At 43.3% G+C, this 21025-nt stretch overlaps 2 protein-coding genes across 5 annotated transcripts; both read right to left on the bottom strand.

Moving 5' to 3' along the window:
* Positions 1–1212: 1212 nt before the first annotated feature.
* Positions 1213–14684, bottom strand: cenpf (centromere protein F). 3 transcript variants are annotated; one of them, XM_085906890.1, is made up of 38 exons: positions 14540–14684; positions 13960–14131; positions 13693–13818; positions 13464–13534; positions 13200–13327; positions 13001–13092; positions 12661–12931; positions 12325–12527; positions 12094–12219; positions 11884–12012; positions 11681–11803; positions 11288–11423; positions 11035–11164; positions 10672–10951; positions 10386–10592; positions 10098–10306; positions 9717–9846; positions 9366–9644; positions 8796–9290; positions 8049–8222; positions 7163–7968; positions 6903–7108; positions 6725–6830; positions 6517–6643; positions 6349–6412; positions 6018–6268; positions 5842–5950; positions 5573–5778; positions 5258–5476; positions 5012–5155; positions 4753–4942; positions 4575–4672; positions 4456–4497; positions 3464–4354; positions 3224–3353; positions 2246–2890; positions 2058–2164; positions 1213–1983 (listed from the first exon to the last, which is right to left on the bottom strand). In XM_085906890.1, the coding sequence occupies exons 2-38, from the start codon at positions 14119–14121 to the stop codon at positions 1885–1887; spliced, it is 7911 nt and encodes a 2636-aa protein (XP_085763016.1). In that variant the 5' UTR covers positions 14122–14131; positions 14540–14684; the 3' UTR covers positions 1213–1884. The 3 variants fall into 3 exon arrangements, with proteins under 3 accessions (XP_085763016.1, XP_085763018.1, XP_085763017.1); XM_085906892.1 differs by having other exon boundaries at positions 6018–6265; XM_085906891.1 differs by lacking the exon at positions 14540–14684 and adding an exon at positions 14372–14503.
* A 130-nt stretch (positions 14685–14814) lies between these two features.
* Positions 14815–20461, bottom strand: smyd2a (SET and MYND domain containing 2a). Of its 2 annotated transcripts, XM_085906894.1 has the most exons (13): positions 20187–20461; positions 19374–19437; positions 19196–19306; positions 18946–19006; positions 18252–18379; positions 18004–18071; positions 17701–17803; positions 17497–17607; positions 17194–17317; positions 16930–17104; positions 16607–16715; positions 16344–16476; positions 14815–15769 (listed from the first exon to the last, which is right to left on the bottom strand). In XM_085906894.1, exons 1-12 carry the CDS (start codon positions 20357–20359, stop codon positions 16393–16395), a joined length of 1311 nt encoding a protein of 436 aa, XP_085763020.1. In that variant the 5' UTR covers positions 20360–20461; the 3' UTR covers positions 14815–15769; positions 16344–16392. The 2 variants fall into 2 exon arrangements, with proteins under 2 accessions (XP_085763020.1, XP_085763019.1); XM_085906893.1 differs by having other exon boundaries at positions 14815–16476.
* Between the last annotated feature and the right edge of the window lie 564 nt (positions 20462–21025).

Here is a 21025-nt window from a genome sequence, read left to right as displayed (position 1 = left end):
CAAGTAGATTTGTTTTTATTTTTCTGGTTTGGTGAGATGACCCTCCAAGTTTGAGTACAGTTGCAGTGCACTTGTCCTGGTCAGAGGTCGGGGGGGGGGGAAATTCAGACTTCCCATTTTGTCTGGAATGGAGTATAAGCTGACTGAAGAAGTGTATTCATATTCATACAGCAGAATCGGTCCAACAATTGTAGAAAACAAAACAAAAGATTCCGTTAGCCAAACAGAGTTGATGCTGTTGCGACAGTGTTGTTTTAAGGCAAATCAAATGTTCTAGCAGAAGATCAAGTGTTCTCTCTGCCGTTCGGTGTCACTTCCTGACATTGGCTGCTGCTTTTACAGCGTTGTCGGATAAAGAATGGCTCAATTCATGCATACGCTTCAGAGGTGGGACGCTCGGGAGCTCTGTCCGTCCAGCTTGCGGACACACGCACACACTCCTACACAAACACATGTTTGACAGTCAGCTCCAGTCATAACACAGCCTCGCTTTTCCCGTGTGCTGGGCCACAGTTGGTACTGGCATCAACATTATCCACTCCGAGGTGTGTGTGCGACTGGCTCATTCCTGTTGTCTTCGTTCCCATAACTGGAAATTCATGGCTCTCAGGTGCTTTAAACTGGTTGAGTTACTGAACGGAATGCCGCCATCATCGGCTCGAGAGGTCACGATGACCTCGAGCTGACACGTCGATAACCTTAATGTCTATAAGTAGAGGAGATCGATGGCTATTGACCGGAAGCCATCTGACCGCATCATAAAGCTCCGTCCACGTTAAAAGAAACACGAGATGTCTTTAACTAACACACGTATAGATAATTAGGCTTATTTTGAGCATTTCCTCCCCATTCAAAGTCGAAAGCATTCAAGTGGTAGGTGCACTAACCAATGATTTGCATCTGAATAGATTTTCTACTGCTTCTGCTTGTTAGCCTTTTTTCCAATTTGGGCAATCTTGATTGCTTAAAGGTGAATGGGTGGTCTGTCTTAAAAGCTGCAAGCTTTCTTTTTGATTCTCAGTCAAATCTTAAAATAAATTAAAATATATATATATTTTTTTTACTTAACATTTGATGTAACGCTTATGCTTATTTGAGATAAGGGAGGCATAACAGTTGACCTTTTTTTTTTTTTTGCATCTCCTAACTGGGTGCACAACAAAGTAATAATAAATAAATATCAAAAATAAAATAAAAAGAATTTATAGTCATGCTAAAAATATAAACAACAACTTAATTTTGAAGAAAAGGGTGTGCTCAAAACAGACCATACACGCTGTCAGGTTGTTTAAACAAGTTTAGTGGGGGGATTAAAGAGTTATTTACAATAACTAATGAGCTCCTACGCCCGCACGTTAACTATAAGCATCTTCCACGTAAAAAGCGTTTGAGTTCAAAAATTCTACAAAGTAAATCTGCTATTAGAAAAACACATTTCAAAGTTACCGGGGATCAATAAAAATTGAAGCACATAAAAGCTGCCGTTAGGAGGAGACTAGCTCTTGGAATACACCATTCACGGCTGAGTGGACAGAAAAATATATACAGCACAAGAATATGGAAGGGCAAATTGATTTACACACCAGAGGAAGACTTTGAGAAGCTGTTATGTTGCAATACGGCATGTTTGTCCCTGCTTTTCATTTTAATCACCTGTACCAAAATATTAAAGTCACCACTGCTAACCAGAGAAGCTGTCTTATGTTGCAAAAAGTTTTTTTTTTTTTTTTTTGTCCCTATTTTTCATCTTTGACTAAAACACAAAAAAAGGTCAATAAAGACATGTTGCTGTTAGGATTGACAGGAATGACTAAAAGGAGTGCAGCGTCATTACGGTCAACGTACCGTACATCTAAACCTCAGTGCTGTGTTTTGCGTTGCCTTTTACTGAACGTGACAATTGTCTCCTTCTTCTGGTGACTCTTGCGAACGAGGAGTGACCGCTTCCTCGCGCTTGTCAGTCGAGGAAGGAGGCAGTAGCACCTGGAGAAGACAAGAAAAACAACATGAAGAACAACAAGTGCATGACGTTTGTGTGTGTGTGTGTTCGTGCTTACCTTGCCATCCAACGTCTGCCTGGCAGCCAGGCGAGGGCTGCATCGTTTCGCGGTGGTTCTCCTCATGATGAAGGGGCTGGCCTCACCCAGTGGGATGTCAGCAAAGCCTAACACAAACAAATTTGGACTCCACTAACGTCTACAGTTGTTGTACAGCATGATGATAAAAGACTCAGGGCATCTGGTACCTTTCTGCACCAGCTCTGGAAGCCCCTCAGGCCTGAACTCATCGTCCTGTTGAGTATTGGGTTTTGGTGTGGTCGAGGCATTGGCTCTGATCTTCTTGGTGAGGTTGTGGAGAGCCTCCTGGGCGCTGTCCTTATCGCTCATGTGTTTATGAGCCCTCTTCCCGGATGAGGAGCCCAGCGGTGACCTCTGTGGAGTAGCAGGATCCGTGTTTTCCGATTTGTCATCCGGGTGTTTGGTAGAAGACCTCGCCGAGCGTCTGCGGCCGTCGACGGTGCCGGAGCGGCCGATGTTGTCTTTGCTTGCTAACAAATACTCCAGCCTTGTCGTCAGCGCGTCGTTGGCTTCTTCCAGTTTGCGCACCTCCAACAGCGAGCTGCAATATTTGTCCATGGTGTCGTCCGCCTCCTGCGTTTTCTCCTCCACGAGCTGGTTGACTTCTTTGAGTTCACCTTTGACCTCCTCAAGAGTTCTGCCGCGTGCGTCCAGGGCGGCCTTGAGCTCCTCGACCTCTTTGCTTTTTTGCTCACACTCTGCTTTTGCCTCTTCAAGGGATGACTTCAGCTCCTCTACCTCCTTCTTCCTCGCCTCAGTTTGAATTTGCAGTTGCTTATTTTCCACCTGTGCTGCTTCTTTGCACGCTCCATCTGTTAAAAATGGATTGGATTTATTTTTATTTTTTTTCTGGAATATGTCATCACGGGAATCTGCAGTTCGTGGCAAACGTTTATGGGGTTGAAGATGTGTTTAGCAGGTATCCACTACCTAGGGCATTACTGCCATCTAGAGGAATTCACGGCACACTGCATTCATCAATACTTTTCAGGATTTTTGTACTTTTTTTTGTTTTTCCAATAAGTTTATAAAGAAGAAGTTCTCATTTAGTTTTATGGATTTGAAATATCACAGGTGGCTTTGAAATAAACTGAGATTCATTGAAAAGATAGGCGTCTCCTGCCAGCGGTGTTGAGTCAACAAACCTGAGCTGCTCAGTAGGAGCATCTTCTCTTGCTCCAGCTGTTTGCAAGTCTTCATCCAAAGGTTCAACTTGCTGCGCGTGGCGTCTCGCTCTTTGGACACACGAGCGACGACGGACGACAGCTCGGACACCTGGAGGGAAATAAAGAATTTAGATTATAGCTTTGTCCTTTGTACAGACGCACAGTTATTCATTTGATATCATTCCAGATATTTTATACGAAAAATGTAGGTGTGCGTACCTGCTCGTTGAGCTTGGAGACGGACAGTTGCTGTGTTTCCAGCTTCTCCTCAAGGCAGGAAACCGTGGACTGAAGTTTCTGCCGCTCCTCTGACAGTTTCAGCTTGTGGTCTTCAGCTCTTTGTTTTTCTTGGTCCAGTGCAGAAAGAGCCAAAGACAAACTCTTCTTCTCATCTTCCATCAGTGACAAGGCTGCCTGAAGCGTCTTTGTTTCCCCCTCCAGCTTGTTTCTGTCCTCCTCCACTCTGTCTCTCTCCTGCTTCAGTGCAATGTTCTCCTCCTTGCTAGAATGGAGCATCTTGTTCTCCTGCTCTAGTCTCTCTTTTTCTTCTAGCAGTAGTCTATTTTCTCCTTTTAGCTGTTCCTTATCATCTGCCTCTTTGGCCTTTACAAGGTCTTCTTCCAAAGCCTCAATGCGAGCCATCAGATTGTTTTTCTGCCTTTCCCACTCCTGGCCATTTATCTTCCACTTCTCCAGCGAGTCCTGCAGATGTTGTTTCTCGGCCTCCAGCTCCTCCAGGAGATGCTTCAATCCCTCTCGCTCCTTTTCCATTTCTGCGCTCTTGTCTTCAAAGGACAACTCTCGCCGATGAGCCGCTTCGAGCTGGACTCGGAGATCGTCCGCCCGCCTCGTCAGCTTCTCAGCTTCCTCCCTCGACCCCCGCTCCAACTCCTCCACCCTGCACCTCTGCCGTTCCTCCTCTTCTCTCTGATCCATCTGTGCCCTCTCCAGCCCTCGCTCTAATTCCTCCTTAGCAGCCTTCAGCTCCTCAAGCTCTGCGTTTTTCATCTGCAGAACTTGCTCCAGTTGCTCCTTCTCAGACCTCAGGTTGTCCAGGGTGGCAGAAAGCTTGGAGAGCTCCTCTCTGAGATCACTTTTCTCTTCGTCCACCTGGGGTCAAACAAAACGTGAATTCAGGTTGAAAAAAAAAATAAAAAAATACCATACACGCACACAAAAATCTTATCAAGGAACCACATTTGATCGCTTACCTTTAACCTTTGCTCCTCCAGCTCGGCTTTCATCGTCTCAGCCTGTATTCCAAATCAAAGTTAAGTGTTACAATATTCTATCTTATACAGTTCTTAGAGATATTCACATTTGGGAATACCTGAAGGACCGCTTCCTCCAGGTCTTGCTCTGTATCCTCCTTCTCTCTCTCCAGAGCATCAATGCGGTCTTGCAGTGAGTCAGACTTCCTCTGAGCGGCTAGAGACAGGCAAAGTCCTGGTCAGGCCGCTATCAAATTGACCACGATGCAAAAAAAACAACAAAAAAACGGCAGTTACCTTTGAGGAGTTCGCTCACGTGCTTCTTCTTCCTCTCGTCAGATTCGATGCGGACGCGGAGCTTTTCGATGCCGCTCCGCATCTGTTGGACTTCGTCCTGTGTGGAATTCAGTCGAGAAGCGATTTCTCCCTTTTCCAGGAGAGACGACTCCAAAGACTGCGTCAGCTGTTGTACTTCTCCTTCCAAAGCCTTGGCAGAGAAACCGACGATAGTAACATTTCAAAAGTTGATGTCTCTTTAATCACTCTTCTTATTCACCTGGATTTTGCTGAACATGGTCTCCGTGTTGAGACTGACGCCAGTGCGATCTTCGTTAATCTTGTCAAGCTGCCCAATCAACTGTTCCTTCTCCCCAGTCTGCTGAGACATGGCTTCCTCCAATATGTTGATCTGCTCTGACAGCTTGAGACCAAAAAAAATATATTGTCATTGTGTGAGGAGGATAAGATGGCCATTCTTTATGATTTGGACGAGCTTATCCAGAAACAAAAGTTCTTTTTGCACCTGTTGCTTCTCTGTCTTCATTTTGTCTACGCTGCTTTGCAGGGCTTCATTCTCCCTCTTTCCAGCTCTGATGTCCTCCTCCAGGATGGAAATTAAGGACCTGGTGTCACAGTTGGTCTTCTCCAGCCCGTGTATTTTCTCTCGCAACTGGCTCGCAGCCTGACTCAGCTCGTCTCGTTCTTCAGAGCAGGAAACCAGCTCAGATCTCAGATGGATTGTCTTGAGAAGAAAACAAGTCATCGAAGCCACTCAATTAGATTCGATACCTCTGCAGCTCGGGTGTCCCTAATATTTTGCACGCAAACGAGCTCCCACCTCAGAGGAGAACGTTTCGATTTGCTGCTCCAAGCCTGAGCACGTCCTCTTTTGAGTTTCCAGCTCATCTCCCAGCTTGCTGCGCTCCTCCTGCAGGGCCTCCAGCTCACACTCCATACCCAGGATGTGCTGCTCCAGATTGGCTTTCTCCGAGCGAACCCTCTTCAGCTCGCTCTCCTGCTGGAGGAACTTCTCGTCCCACCCGCCTGCGAAACAAAAAAGATTAGCACGTAACTCAATGGCATACAAATTCATCGGTATATTTTTACCTTTGGCCATTTCGAGTCCCTCCATCATCTCCATAACGTCAGTTAACTGGCATTTAGCTGTTTGGAGCTGCAGGGTTAAGTTTTCTCGATCTTCTGACAGCTGAGACAACTAAATTCAAACGCAGAATTGACATGTCAATTTAATAAATGACATTCCTAGTCCAGCAATAACCCACCTGATCAGAGAGGCTATCCTTCTCCTTCAAAACTTTGTTCAGCTTATTTGCCGCACAACGCGTCGCTTCTTCTGCCGCGTCAACTTTCTGCTCCAAGGTTTGGACTTGCTTTTGGAGGTCTGAGGTCAACTCCTTTCTCAGTGCAAGGTCAGAGTTGAGCAGGTCAATTTTGGAAAGCAGGACATGGACGTCCTCGTCCAGCTTCGAGAGTTTTTCGTGATCCTCTTCTGACTGCACGGCTTTCGTCTCTGCTGGACGAAATATCAACACAAGTTATTTGACTTTTGAATACATCCGTTTTGCTCGCAAATTTGTGTATTTTATTTCTCACCGATGGAGTGTAATGGAGCAGCTTGATTTTCAAGGACACCGCAGGGAGTGCTCTCCTCATGATCCTACAAGAAGATTCAAAAATAAAATAAGAAAAAAAAGCCAGCCACAATCAAATTCCGGAACAAACTGGTCGGAGGACAACTCAATCTAAACAATTCTTTTATACCTGATCAAATTGCTTCTTTTCACTTCTCTGCATTTCCTGTCCATCTTCCATGCAAGCATCTTCTTCCACAAGTTCCTCGAGCGTCTCTGGTTCGATTACGTCCGCTTCGAGGGCGGGTTCTGCTTCACTACAAGATTCAAAAGAGAATAGCTCTATTTCTCCTAATTGTTGCATATTTATCAGCAGTTGACATTAAAGGTCACCATACCCGCGGGGATCATCAGGTTGGAATGAGAGTTCCTCCGAGTCAGGCTCATTTATTGCCAAAGAGTCTAATGCTGGTTCCTCAGTGGATTCAGCTTGAACATGGCTCGCTGGAATTACCGCCACAGTTAAGTCAATGTGCCGTCGCGAGGGTTCAAATAAAATTGCAAGTCTGCACTCACCATTGTCGTCTGCCTCTTCAGGCTCGGTGGAGCTCAACTTTTCTTGAGGTTGCTCCTGCATTTGTGAGAGTGTCTGGATCAGGTGGTTTTGCTGGCCCACCTGCTCCAGCAACACGTCATACTGGTGCTTGAACACACTCAGCTCTTGTTGTAAGCATGACAACTTCTGATGCAGTTCAGCCCGGTCCGTTTCGAACTGCCGGTTCCTGAGACACAATGGTTATCTAACAGAAGATCATAAACACAGCTGATAACCATACCTGGATGTGTTCTCCTCCTCCATCCTCTTTTCTGTCATTTCAAGATGACCCTTCATCCTGCGACACTCCTGTTCAGAGTCCTGGAGGAGTTTTTGGATCCGTTCCTTTTCTTCTTGCATAGAAGTCACCTCGTTATCACGTAGCTCGATGGTTGTTTGGGACCGCTGCTTCTCCTCCATCAGCTGAGCTTCACTAGATTGCAACTGAAGTTTCTCCTGGGCTGCTTGAGTCAGCTTGAGTGCCAGCTCGCCGAGTTGGGCCTCAAGTTGAGATTTTTGCTCACAGAGAAGATCAAGAGTGGAGAGGAACTGGGCTTTCTCTTCGGTGAGTTGCCTCAGTGTTGTTTCTGTGTTTTCTTTCTGCGCCGCCAATTGTTGTGTCAGTGTTTCCGCTTGCTCCTTCTCTTCAGTTAAAACCATCACGCTGGTCTGCAGGTGTTTGTTCTCTTCATGTAACGCCTCCAGTCTTGTTTCCAACTGCTGCTTCTGAACATTCACCTCATTTAAATCAGTCTGTAATTGATCTTTGGCATTTACTAATTGTTTCAGGGTTGCCTCCAGGTTGTTTTTCTCCTGAAGTGACTCTCCGTCATCTTCTTTGTCTTTAATGATCTGATTGAGAGTCGCAACTTGAGCTGTCAAAGCGGCGACTTCATCTTCTAACTGACTGTATTTGAGAGTGTCCCCCTCCAGGCGAGTTATTTCACAACTCCTCTCTGTCAGTTCCTCTCTGGCCGTCACATACTTGGACTCCAACATGGAGTTTTGAGACTGGACCTCCTCCAACCGTGTTTCCAAAACTGAGACCTAAAAGACATAAAAAAATGCTAAATGAGCATTTTGCACCCAAAGTTTTGCTTTAATTGTTAACCATATTTGGCATCTACCTGGGCTTGGCTATCCTCTAGTTGGACCACCATGTCAGAAATGTGACTTTGGTTTTGAGCTCGCTCCATCTCCAGAGACTGAATGGTCTCCTTTAGTGTCTCAATTTGACTTTCATAAGAGTTGACAGTTGTCTCATTGTCTTCCAGATCCATCTGAAGCATCTCCAACTGCACCTGTTTGCAAAAAAATATACATACATATGTAAAATCAATCTTTACTATAAACTCAGACAAGACTGGAGCTGGGCAAAATACAGGCCCAAGAACTAGTACTGGTATCTTTCTGAAAGAAAGTGGAATCAAACATCCTTATTAAAAGCTATTCTTGGTTTGTTCAATTCAACGTGAAAAATATGGTTAATTGATTCATTATGAATAAAATATAATATAAAAACCAAACAATTTCATTGAGAAGCATTTAGTTTTGCAAAGAACCGGTTGATTAATTACATTTAAAATGATTATGACTAATACAATTCCAGCAAATTATTTTGTGACTCTTTTACCACAAACACTTTGCCAGTTAAATAACTGTTTAATTTAATTTATTGTAAACTGATCTGAAATAAACGTTCACGTTCATATTTTATAATTTAATTTTGGTAAACAGATGGGAAATGATTTCAATTAAAATAAATAAAAAATGAATGAATTATCCTAATGAATTATTAGAGTTTTTTTTTTAAATCACTCTTGAAAAAAAATCATTGACATATTGTTGTAGCGATTGTTGGAGCCAAAGCAAACCTTAATTTTGTTCATGACAATCGTCTTCTCTTTCAGGAGCTCAGTAGTCTTGGCATGTTCAACTTGTGCACTGTTCAGCTTCTCCTTCAGACCCTTGATGCTGGTGTCTCTTTCTTCCAAGCCTTGCGAGGCTGCGGACAGAGTTGCCTTCAGAGTCTTCACCTCAGTTTGGATGTTCCACAACTCAGCTTTGGTAGCATTCAGGGCTTTCTCTGCAGCTTCACACTTTTCTCCGAGGCTTTTTTCCTTGTCGAGGAAGCTTTGAGCTTCCAATGCTTTACTCTCAGACAGCTGGCTCAACTTCTGCGTGAGCTCTGAAACTTCTTTTTCGAGGTGATTTTTGAGCTCGGTGTGAGAGCGGTTGACCAAATCAAGTTCACTTTTCAGCGACGGGAGTTTCTCAGCCGCATCTTTGTTTGAGGATAATTTCTCCTCTAAAGATGATATTTGCTCCTGAAGCTCGTTTACTTTCTCAGTGTGTCTAACTTTCAGGAGCTTTAGAGGAGAAAGAAAAATCTCATTAACATACAAACCATTCGTAAGATCTTTTTTTTTCTCCTCCAACTTTACCTGTATTTCTTTCACCCTCCCTTGGAGATCATTTTCCAAGTCTTCATTTTGTTTCTCCAGAGACAAGACCCCAGCTCGGTCTTCTCCAAGGAGCCTTTCCTTTTCCGCCGCTTGATCGTACACCTCCCGGAGCTCCGCCTCCAGCTGTTGCAGCTTTTGCGTACTTTCCGCATCCATCCTTTTGTGTTCTTCCTCACGCTCGGACATCTTCTTGCTTTGTTTCTGCAGCTCTGCTCCAAACTGCTCTTGGGTCTTCAGCAACTGATCCATTGAGTTGATCTGAAACACGTGGAGGTGAATAATGAAGCGTTGTACAAGTCAAGACACCAATTCCTTCATTGCAAAGCGCACCTGATTTTTAGTGAGTAGGAGCTCTTTCTGAGTTTCCTCCAACTGGAGCTTGATTTGTGTCACCTCCTCCGTCTTCACTGCGATGCTTTCCTCACATTGTCGCAACAGAGCAGCTTTCTCCTCTGACGATCTGTGTGCAATATGCGACAATGCAGACATAATTGTGTTTGAAAATGTTGGGCCTTTTTCAAATTTCCAGGAAATCATTTTAGTTCATCAGCTCTGTTGCGCCGTTTCAAATGAATCTCAGTTCAGTAAAACTCACTTTGACTCAATTTATAGTGATAAGTGTGGATGTTGCCATCAAAATGAAATTGACAGTCTCCACCTCTACCTCTGCTTCAACAAGATACAACCTAAACTTCAAAACCTCTCTCTCACCTTAAATTTCTCTCTTCCTGCTCTACAGTAGCCTGAGCAAGGCTCTCCCTCAGCTGTCGTATTTCATCCCGGCCGAGTTCAATAAGCTGTTCTTTGGAGCGCGTCAGGTCGGAGGCTACTCGCTGCTCGTCGTGCAGCTGAGCGATGTTCTTCTCGGCGTGCTCCGCTCGGGCAATTTCCTTCTTCAGCTGCGATTGCAATTCCTTGACCTGAACAGATCGAGTGATTAGAGCCAAGCCGACCGATTTTGTGTTACAGGAGGAAATTTACAGGAGTAATAGTGTTCACCTGTTTTTCAAGTTGGGTCACCTGTGCACCAAGATTTTCCAGATCTTTAGTGTGTTTCTGTACAGCCTCAGAGGATTTGGTCTGGAGCTGCTTGTACTGATGCTCTCTCTCTTCCAGCTCTGTACTCTTGATGAGGAGTTCTCCTTTCAGGCTGTCAATGTGTGCTGACAGCCTGGCCTGCTCCTCCTCTGCACTCCTCAGCTGCTTCTACAATGCAGAGAAACTTATTGGAATGACACACGGTGATGACTCTTGTTGATGTAGTTGGTTGGATAAATATCTTTACCTTCAATTCTTCATTAGCCTCTTTCTGTGAGCTCAGACTTTGGTCCAATACACCGATTTTATCAGCGAGTTCCTTCTGCGTGGCCTCTGCATGGTTGATGAGCGCATCCTTCTCGTTCTTCCAATCCAGCAGAGCTTGATGCTTTTGTGTCAGCTGCTTGCACTCGTCATGACTCGCACCGAGACTTTTCTTCAGTTCTTGACCTTCCTTTACAGCCTCTGTCAATTTGTTGGCCAACTGCTCCTCTGCTTGCTTCTGTTTCTGCATTTCCTTCTGGGCCCTAGAGAATGATTGCAACAAGGTTGATTGGCTTGATTAAATCAAGGCGCAAAAATGGATGGGGCTTTTTTTTTTGCCCTCTACCATTCATTTTTAGTCTCAGCGTCGGAAAGCGTCTTCCTAAGGTTCTCCAGCTCCAGCGTCGAAGCTTGAGACTGCTGCTCCTGTTTGCACTCAAGTCTCTTCAGCTCATCTTTTTGACTTTCGCATTTTGCTAAGGAAAAACAAATAATACAGTGAATGCTTAGTGGGGCCCAAGAAACCCCCCCCCAAAAAAACAGGTGGTATGTGGATCTATATATTGCTCTTCACTATTCTAATGCTACCATTAAGTTACCTTTGAGATCATCCAGGAGTCCTTGGGTGCGTTTGAGAGTCTGCTCCAAGGTCTTCTTTTCCTCCTCAAGTTGTGCCAACTGCCTTGTGCTCTGGTCCAACTGGACCGAAGTGCTGTTCTTCTCTCGCTGATGCTCCTGGAGTCAGAAAGGAACCAATGAGATGATACAGACAAGCTATTAAAATGTATGTTTATACTGTACTCCTTTATTATCAGTTATAAAACCATTTTATCGACCTCCACCTAGTCGAAAACACAATCACACAAAAAAAAAAAGTGAAGTCTGAACTTGGACTAGAAAATCACTATTTTGAAACAGGAAGCCATTGCCAAGAAGCTCAAACCACTACAAATCTCAAAAGTCATGTGAGAGAAAAAAAAATGGTAGATAACCTCTAGTTTCTTGCGGAGATCCTCCTCTTTGGTCTGGCTGGCCTGGAGGCTCTGCTGTGAACGCAGGAGCTTCTGTTTCTGTTCCTCCACCTCCCTTTCCAGCTGACTCCTCTGAGAACACATCTGGAACACGGCAAGAGGATGATTTAACAATAATAATGATACAGAGCGGAATATGGCAAAATGAAGTCAAGCTGAGTTACTTTCTCCAAATCAGTCTGCAGTATGTTGTTGTCTTTTTTGGACTGTTGGATCTCTTGTGTTAACTTGGTTCTGGTCTGCTCCAATTGTTGCTCCAAAGTCTGATGAGATCTTTGCAGTTGAGTAAGCTCCTATACACAGCAAAAATGATCAGGTGTTATGTTTTAGTTTTAGCACATTCAAAAGGCCAAATACAAGCTGTATCATTGCACCTTCTGGCTGTCTCTCTCCTGGTCCTTGACCTTCTGTTCCAGGGCTCGTCTGCAGCTCTCAGCATTGTGTCTCTGACAGCTCATCTCTTCAGTAACCTGCTTCAGCTTCTGCTCAACTGTAGAACACTAAGAAAGAGAAGCAGCAGCATTTAAGACACATTTGCCACAAAATCTCACACGTTCCTCTTCTACGCGGTGTAGTAGACAAAAAGAAACGACATCAGATCTTACCTTGACCTCGAGCTGCTGATGTCTGTCTGTGGTCTGACGCAGCTCGTGGCCGGTCTTGGCCAAGTCTCGGTCCCGCTCAGTCAGATCTTTGCGGGCCTGGGTCAGTTGGATTTGTAGGTCCTGCAGCTTGGAGGTCTGGCTGCTAATCTCTCTCTCGTGACTGGACATGCTCCTCTCCAGCTCTGACACACGGCCACGCAGCTCTGAAACAAACAGAATTAAAATGTTTCTCAATTCTACCATCCATCTGACAAGATAAACACCAGGAGAATAATTCAGTCAAGTGACAACTCCACTTGAATTTGTGATGTTTGAATTTGTAAGTCCAAACAGCACCTTGGTTGAGGATTTTCAGTTGTTCCGTCTGGTGGGATCCACCCGGACTCGCTGCTGCTCTGGGACAGCTCATCCGCTGGCTCGACTTGATGGGCGTCTCTTCGTGTGCGTCCCAAAGGGACGTGCCACGCCTCTTCAGAGGCGTTTCAGCAATTTCCTGAGACTGGCGGACGTGCGTCCGATCTTGTTGCTGCCACGGGAAGATAGAGGATCCAGCTTGGCGAGCAGCAATGTCTTTGTGGGTCACACTGGCCGACGACTGATTCAACAGCTACAAAAGAAACAAAATAGCCAAAGTATTAGATAGAAGAATCTTCGGAACGATGACTGACATACTCACTTTGAGTTGAAGGACTTTTAATTCATTCTCCAGCTTTTTTCTTTCCTCTACCTCATGGTTATATTTCTCTTGAAGGTCCTCTAGTTTGTTATCTGTAGCAAATATACAAGATTGATGTCAGATTTGTGATGTTCTTGCAGGTAAAACAATATATATTCAATCTTAAAAAGTTAGGTGGGAAAGGTTTACAGTCGTTTACCTTGTGGTCTGTAAGATGAAACTGGAGTGGAGAAACTCCTTTGTGGAGTAACAAATGCTTGCAGATCCGAGGAGGATGACAAGGAGCAAGAGCCGGCAGGTTGAGAACGATCCAGTTCGTTTTTGTACCTGAAAGAACAAAGAAGATTTTTTTGGTGGCAACGGATTAGCGATGCAATTTCACTATAGCTTGTGTTTAGTCAAAATTTGCACACACAGACACACACAGACACACACACACACACAAAAAAACCCCACAACTCACTTCTTAAGCTCTTGCTCCAGTCGCTCTATTGTGTTTCTGCAAGTGTTGAGCTGGCCTTCCAAATATCTCACCTTTATGAAGACAAAAATTTCCATTTTGATTTTAGACATGCAAACAAACCCAACAAGACACATTTTCAATATGAGATCATATACAAACATTTGCCATAAACACTTTGGCCTGACTACAGAAGCAAAGAAATTTGGAGTTCTTTTGAAGTCAAACTCACCTGCTGCTCTTTGACTCCCAGATCATGTACAACTTTTTGGCGAGCTTTCTCGATGGAGTCACATGACTCTACTAAAGACTGGTTCTCTCTTTTCAAAACCGATGCCTCATTGCGTTCACTGTCCACCTGTAAAAAAAAACAAATACTATTCCGTTTAAATTGTATTTTTTGCCCCTTTAATGTGCAGCCTCGGAACTTCCTATAATGTCCCCCAACTAAACAACATAGTTTCAATCGTCCATGTTTTCAATCTTCTTAACCACTGACCTTTTGTTTCTGCTTCTGCAGGGCTGCCTCGAGAGAGTCAACCTGGAACTGTTTTTGAGTTCTCTCCTTTTTCAATTTGTCCAGTTGGACTTCCATTTCCTGGATCTTCTGCAGAGCCTTTCCTGGAAGTCCATCCTTCCACTCCTCCACCGCCCAGCTCATGGTTGCTCACCTGATGAAACACAAACTGGGTTAGAGTAAGGCTCCAGAACGCCCGCGACAATCGTGAGGATAAGTGGTTCAGAAAAATCGATGTATGAGACAAATGGGCGAACGAATTTTGTTTATCTGGTTTATTATTATGATAATTGCTAAATCTATGTTAAATATTTCCCGTCTAAGAATAGTAAATCTTGTTTTGGTTGTGAGGAGTTTGACTGTAAGAAGATAAGATAAATGGCACTTAACGTACCAAGTCGCTGAACGTTAGCTTTCATGAGTCCATCGTTAAATGCGGAAATATTTTACCAGTCAACTTCACTCTGACTATAAATATGAGATTGGCATGGAATTAAATATTGGGCAAGGCGTTTAATTATGGCACGAATGCGTTCACCCTATTGTAAATAAGAGAACTTACGTTGGCGCGATACTTCTTTCCGACGATTGTTGATGAGTCCCGGTGAAGATTCAAATTCTATAGACACAAACGGCATTTCAGAATGTTCGACTCTCATTGGCTACACCTCGTGACGTTTCACGTGCCGGCGCATATGATTGGTGTAGATTCGTTGGGGTTGAGCGGTGCCACCATGTGGTGACACATTGTAATTGTATATGCAGAACAATTAACGTAAGAATTCCCACAGCATCATTTGCTGTTATTGCGCCAAAATAAACACAACTGATTGTAAATGAGGGCCAAAGTACTATTTATTGGAATTTACTGACAGTGTACATGAAGAGGTTTTGTATGTGTGCATTTCCATAAATACTAACCGTCCATGCCATAACAATTTTTTTAAAAGAAACCAAAATGCTTTTGTTCGTGCACAATATATTTATTAGACTATTTGTGTACCGTATAGCTACACTTTTAGTCTTGTTTTATGACATCACTGGAAAAGAGAATCAGCCCTTGAATGAAATTTCTACAACTCAGCAGGTAAACTCCGACCAGTGCTGATGTTATTAGTGTGCAGAAGTTGCTACTGTTTGTGACACCTCATGACATATAAGCTGGACCCATGGCTGAAAGAGAAAAAGGTGGAAAGGCTACAGATAACATGCCGGCATCTCTTTGGTTTACACATTTGAATACAACGTGAATCCTGCATTTTAAAGCCCAGTAGAAGCGAAATGCTCTTTGTCTTCCAGTTATATCAGGTGCAGAAAAAATATCACAAAATCAATGTCCAAAATCACTCATTGAGAGTTAAAAAAAAAAAAAGAACTGCAAGCTTCCATTTCCAAGCCAAGAGTTCAACACAATTGTTAAAATGCAAACAAAAGCTGACTACAACAAAATGGCACCCGGCTCCAATACTTGGCTTAAAAAAAATATTAAGAAAAATAATCATGAATTATTAAATACTGTTTGTTGTGGCTTGACAAAGTAGCCTAGACAGGTGCAGTTTGTGAGTGCAAAAAGACATACCATGCATATATTTTACATATCTACTGTAAATATGCCCTCATGGGACATTTCATTAGGATCACTTGCAACAGCAGTATCAGAAAATGTTGAAGATGTAGTTCAGTTTGAATCAACATGTGTTTCCTTTCATGATATAGTGCAGGTGTACCAGCTATGTTGTGCTTGATGAATGTCCAGTCAGGGCAGATGGTGGTTTTGGTCAACAAGCCTCATCTTACAAAAAAAAGACAACACCAATAACATCAACAACTTATAAAACTTGCAGTTCTTTTTTTTTTTTTTAAGTCAAGTCAAACATGACAGACACAAGCCAAACACGTATTGACAGAAGAACAATTGTTTGCATTTTTTTCTTTTGTTGCTACAGTCCCTTGATGCTGTATGCTCAGTCTTTAAATTCCAAATCATTTAAAGAAGCAAGACACATTCATGCTTGGTAATTGCAAATTATTTTTTTTTTTTTTTAAAGATGCGAAATATGTAATTGCGCATTTGCTGCAGTTGGCGTATAGTTCAGCCACTCACAAGAAAAATCAGGATTGTGTAACAAGAGATATCTGTTTTGACCAAAGGGAGTCATAAAATCCTCTCTTGACTCTGAAATAAAGCCACAAAAAATGGCCCATGACAAACCCCAAAAAAATAAAATCTGGAAATCATTCTCCTTTTAAGTGTGCCAGTGACAAGACAGCTGATGAAGTCGCTTGCACTTATCATCAGACAAAATTCACAGATGAGAGCAAATCGCTTCCAAAGGCGATGTTGAAAAAAAAAAAAAGACGCATACCATGCAGTCAGGTTGTGTGCTTTACTCTCCTCATTTCTTGATTGCCTTTTCATTTCTGCTCCTCAAGTTCCCGTTTGACCTCTGCAACATAATGGTGATCTTTCCCATGAGCCACCTCCATAATTGCCAGTGCCTGGACACATGAAATTCACATAATGCTTTTAAACTTCCACAACATGATGTCTTCTGAAGCATTTATTTCCAGCTGTATCCAACATTTATTTCACGCAGTGCAACACCAGCTTCGGACTTTATTCTAATACCTTCTTTAGAGCTTTGACTCCTTGTGTCTTCTTCTCCAGCCCCAAATACAAGCGACCCAGCTTCAGATACATGGAGGCCACGTTCAGAGAGTAGGCCGGGTAGTGCACGCTGCAGAGAGTAACGCTATCAAATTACTGGCCACTTCATTAGGGACACTTGCGGTATCTGATGAGATCTGCCTTCAGCTGTTTGATAGCAACATTTTCACAACAACATTGCAGTACAATGCAGACCGAGCTCTACCTTTTTGTAGCTAACTCAGGAAGCAGCTCTCAGTACAATCAGTGTGGTTTTCCAAAAAAGATTAAGCAAGAGGTTGTACCTGTATGGGTGTATGATCTTCTCTCCATAGTTCATGGCTCCGTCCCAATCCTGCATGTAGAGGCAGACGCCCATGGCCTGATACATCATGTGCAGCATGTAGACATTGGTGTCCGCAAATATGGTGCCCATTTTCTCCTGGCTGAGTTCACACATCTCCAGCAACTCGCTCGGGCATGCCGGAAAGTCAAGGAGTCACGAGTGAAGTTAAGTGACTTGATGAAGAACAAAAAGGAAAAATGCGGCGATGAAGGAAAAAGGATATTCTTGTAATGTTTTGCTCTCCTGAATTCCTCAATGACATTTCTGGCGTATCGGACCATGGCTCGGATTTCCTCTGGCTCGGGTGCTCCGGAGCTCATCTTGCGGATTTCCATCTTCTCTTTGTCCTATGAAGCAAGCGAGAGCTTTATATCAGGGGAGCTACCCTAACCCCTTAATGGTGGGAAAAAGTTTTCAAATGATCTATCTTGGTGTCATTTCTTTTTTAAAATATCCAAAATCTGATTTAAACAAAGTCGTGTGGACTTTTTTTTTTTATATCCGTAATGTGGGTAGACAATCGTACCTTTGACTCGGTTGTGCATTCTGTACACTGGCACGTGAAAAAGTAGGAATCTAACAACCTTTCCTTTCGGTCCTCTGTGGGGTAGAGCAAGTCGATGTAACTGTTAAGCACCTAAGGAAAGACAACAAACAACAGTCAATGCTAAAATGAACTGCATTCTGGGTAGATGTGATCCAGTACGCCTCTACGTGAGTAGATGCTTGCCTCTTCTCCGGGGTTGATCTCCTTGACAGCTCTTACTTCTGCCACGGTGCCTTTGTAGGTGACAATGACGTTTGGGCTGCAGCTGTGGTTCATCAGTGCTACACTGGGATAAATCACATCAGGACATTGAGCGAAGAATAGTCAAGGAAGGATGAGAACTTGATTTAACACAGAGCCATCTCTTTTTTTTTTTTTTTTTAAGCTGTCAGGCTCTGTTGCCAAATATAAAGCACTTCCATAGCAACAGAAAGTCCTGCATCATCACTTTTATTTACATGTGTAGCATGAAATTAGCGTCCTTACTCTGGAAAAACAGCTGATCCCAAATGTGAGAGCTCCTCATCCTCTATTGTGAAACCATTGCAATTCACCTACACACAAATCATCAACAACAGAACAGAAGAAAGACAATAGCGCCAAATCATATTACTTGAGGCAAGATGGATTATTTAAAAAAAAAAAAAAAGCAGCAGCATCAACTCTCAATCTATTTCATTTAGAAATGCAATGTTTACAATATACTCCATGCATGAGTAAACAAGGCAACAAACCTGAGCAAAGAGCTCAGTGAGAGCCTGATTGTCCGGGATATTGTTGATGTGTTTTCCGTAAAAGTGATGCAGTGCCGCGATGTCTGTCTGGTTCATTTCATCCTTCTCGCTGTCCATTTTGTCTAAATCTGGGAAAGAAATGAAAGAGGAAGAAAATTGCGGCTACAAATGAACCTCCAACGTATTGTATATAAGCATACAAACACAACAGCGCGAGTGGATATTTAACAACATCATGATCGATAACCTCACAGGAAGGCACAGTACGAGTATCGCTTTGCGGAGAACATGAAATGACAGCATTGGGAGTCTTGGGAATGAAGTCCCAATATGCTGCACATTTGGAGTGAAACAAAGTGAGAGAACAAGACCCGGAGGCTACAGTGGAGTCTCCAATAGTCTCGAGACACCGCTAACACAATTTAACTGTAACTAAAACTGCTTGTAGATGTAACTAAGAACACATTTTATACTGCGGCTGAAGGTAAGTAGGTTATGGAGAAATATATTTAGTATTCTAATTGAATTACTTACACTAAGCGCAGGAGTGCAAGGGCTAGAGTTACAGGTATCTTTATTGTGAGTTGGATTGTGAGCAGAATAACACAAAAAAATGATTTTTTTTTTTTAATGAAACTCTGCATAGTGGTGGGTTTATACGGCAATGTTTTCAGACAAGCACAAGCATACTCACGTGCTTCAAACTCTTTGAGCAGCAGTAATCTTTCTGACGGCGTGCGCTCTGTCGTGACTCTCTATCCATGATTTTAAAAAAAAAACAACAACAACAATTATATGACATATTATTTTGCTGTCAGCTCTTTTCATCAAAACATGACCGTTTGGAACAACTGCTGGAGAGCAGCATACTGTCAGCGGCCATGTTGACTTTGTCATATAACCTGATACATATCTTTGTAGTGAGCAGCTAATTTTCACTCTACCTGTTTCACAATGATTCGGGCTACCAGTCTGACCGTCTCTGAGGGACACCAGTTTTCCCCGTAGGCACACATGGCAACACACTCCAGCTTGTGCATGGGCCAATCCCCTCTCTGCGTGCATACACAAATACAATAAGCAACTCCACAATAAGACACATGAAAGTAACAAAGGGGTTACCTGGCAGTCAATGTCGCAATAGTAGGCTTGTTTACATTTGCCACATTTAAAAAGGTCTTCTTTTCTGTAAAAAAACAAACACACACACACACACCTCATCAAAACCCTTTCTTTTGCATCTCAACTCTCGAGGGATTTTGTTGTTAATTATTTCAACTGAATAGAATGACAAAAATGTGCAACACACCCCTGGCCCTCTCTTCTCCTCCACTACTGGGAGGCATGGCCAGCTATATTTAGCACTGTAACCTTTCACTGCTCCATAAAAATTAATGGAGCATGTGTGCGTCATATATGTGTGGGAAGCAGTAAGAGGATTTAAATTAAAGACAAGAGTGTGGAACTAAAATGTATACATTGCCCCTGTTTTTCCTTTTTTTTTTGCTCAAAACACACACCTTTTTTTTGGGGGGGGGGGGGAGAATTAAATCACCAGGAAAGAAAATGATCAATTTTATAGCCTAATAATAGCAAATTCTTGCTCAAATCACTTTTTATAAGAGGTCAGTGAACACAATGGGAAGAAATGTGCCTCTATAAGTTGCTAGAAGACAAGATTGATTTTGGCCTAATGAATGAGAGCTTATGTAAGTCAGATCATCTTATATCTGAACGGAATTTATTGTCCAATAATATCTGCAGTGATGAATGTTGCGCACTGACCCATTTAATTGAGCTAGGTGGGCGTCCAGAGGTTTCAACGCTAACCTTAGCCTACGTTGAAATGAACACATGGCTAACTTTTAACAAGGGTGAAATAATGATTCCCAAAATATATCGACAATAAACACCGATTAGATGATTCATTCTTACCTGGTGAAACAGTTCTCGCAGTGCGCTCCTCGCTCACTGTCAGTCAGCACGTACGAGTAAGCTGGACAGGCGAACACCAACTCCCCCACCGCGAAGTGTCTCAATGCCTGCAGACCTCGGCCCCTGTCAGGGCTAACGAAAAGTTCTGTCCCTTCTATACCTTCGTTCTTCATGGTTCCCTGGAAGCTTTACTAGTGTGTACTCCCTGTGAGTGACTCTACTGGGATCAGCTCCAGGTTTGTGGCAAAGCTGCTTCTTCTTCTTCTACGGCGCATTACGTGTGCTGCACTCACCCCCGCCCTCCTGGTGGACAGATGACAATATACAACAGTATGTACAAAGTGCAGCCCCCCCCCCCCCCCCCCCAAAAAAAAAAGGCACAATAAATGAGGGGCCGATTATATATAAAACAGAACAGACGAACTTTCTATAGAAGTGCCATGAAATGAGTGTATATCTCTTGATTGTCTTTAGAATTATGGCCTAAAATGTCAAATCACTAGCTTTTTGAAAATAGAATTTCAATCATAGCTGTTTCAGTATACTGTATTTTTTTTTTGGTCCCACCGGGATTTGAACTCGGGTCGCTGGGGTGAGAGTGAAGACTTCACCATGAAGACTTCAGTAGTGTTGCTGGAAAGGTATGTACACTATATGGTTTAATGGAGCAGCCTCTGACTCCTACTCTAACTCCAGCTCCACACCAGCTCTGCCTCTGACTTCAGCTCTGCCTCCGACACCAGTTCCACACCAACTCTACCTCTAACTCCAGCTCCGCCCTCTGACTTCAGCTCCACCTCTGCCTTCTACTCCAACTCCTCACCAGCTCTATCTCTGAC

This window comes from Syngnathus leptorhynchus, chromosome 3 (genome assembly GCF_054491065.1).
Source record: "Syngnathus leptorhynchus isolate UIUO chromosome 3, UIUO_Slep, whole genome shotgun sequence".
Classification (NCBI taxonomy): domain Eukaryota; kingdom Metazoa; phylum Chordata; class Actinopteri; order Syngnathiformes; family Syngnathidae; genus Syngnathus; species Syngnathus leptorhynchus.
Note: the sequence above shows the minus strand (reverse complement) of the source record. Positions and strands in the feature narration are given on the sequence as shown.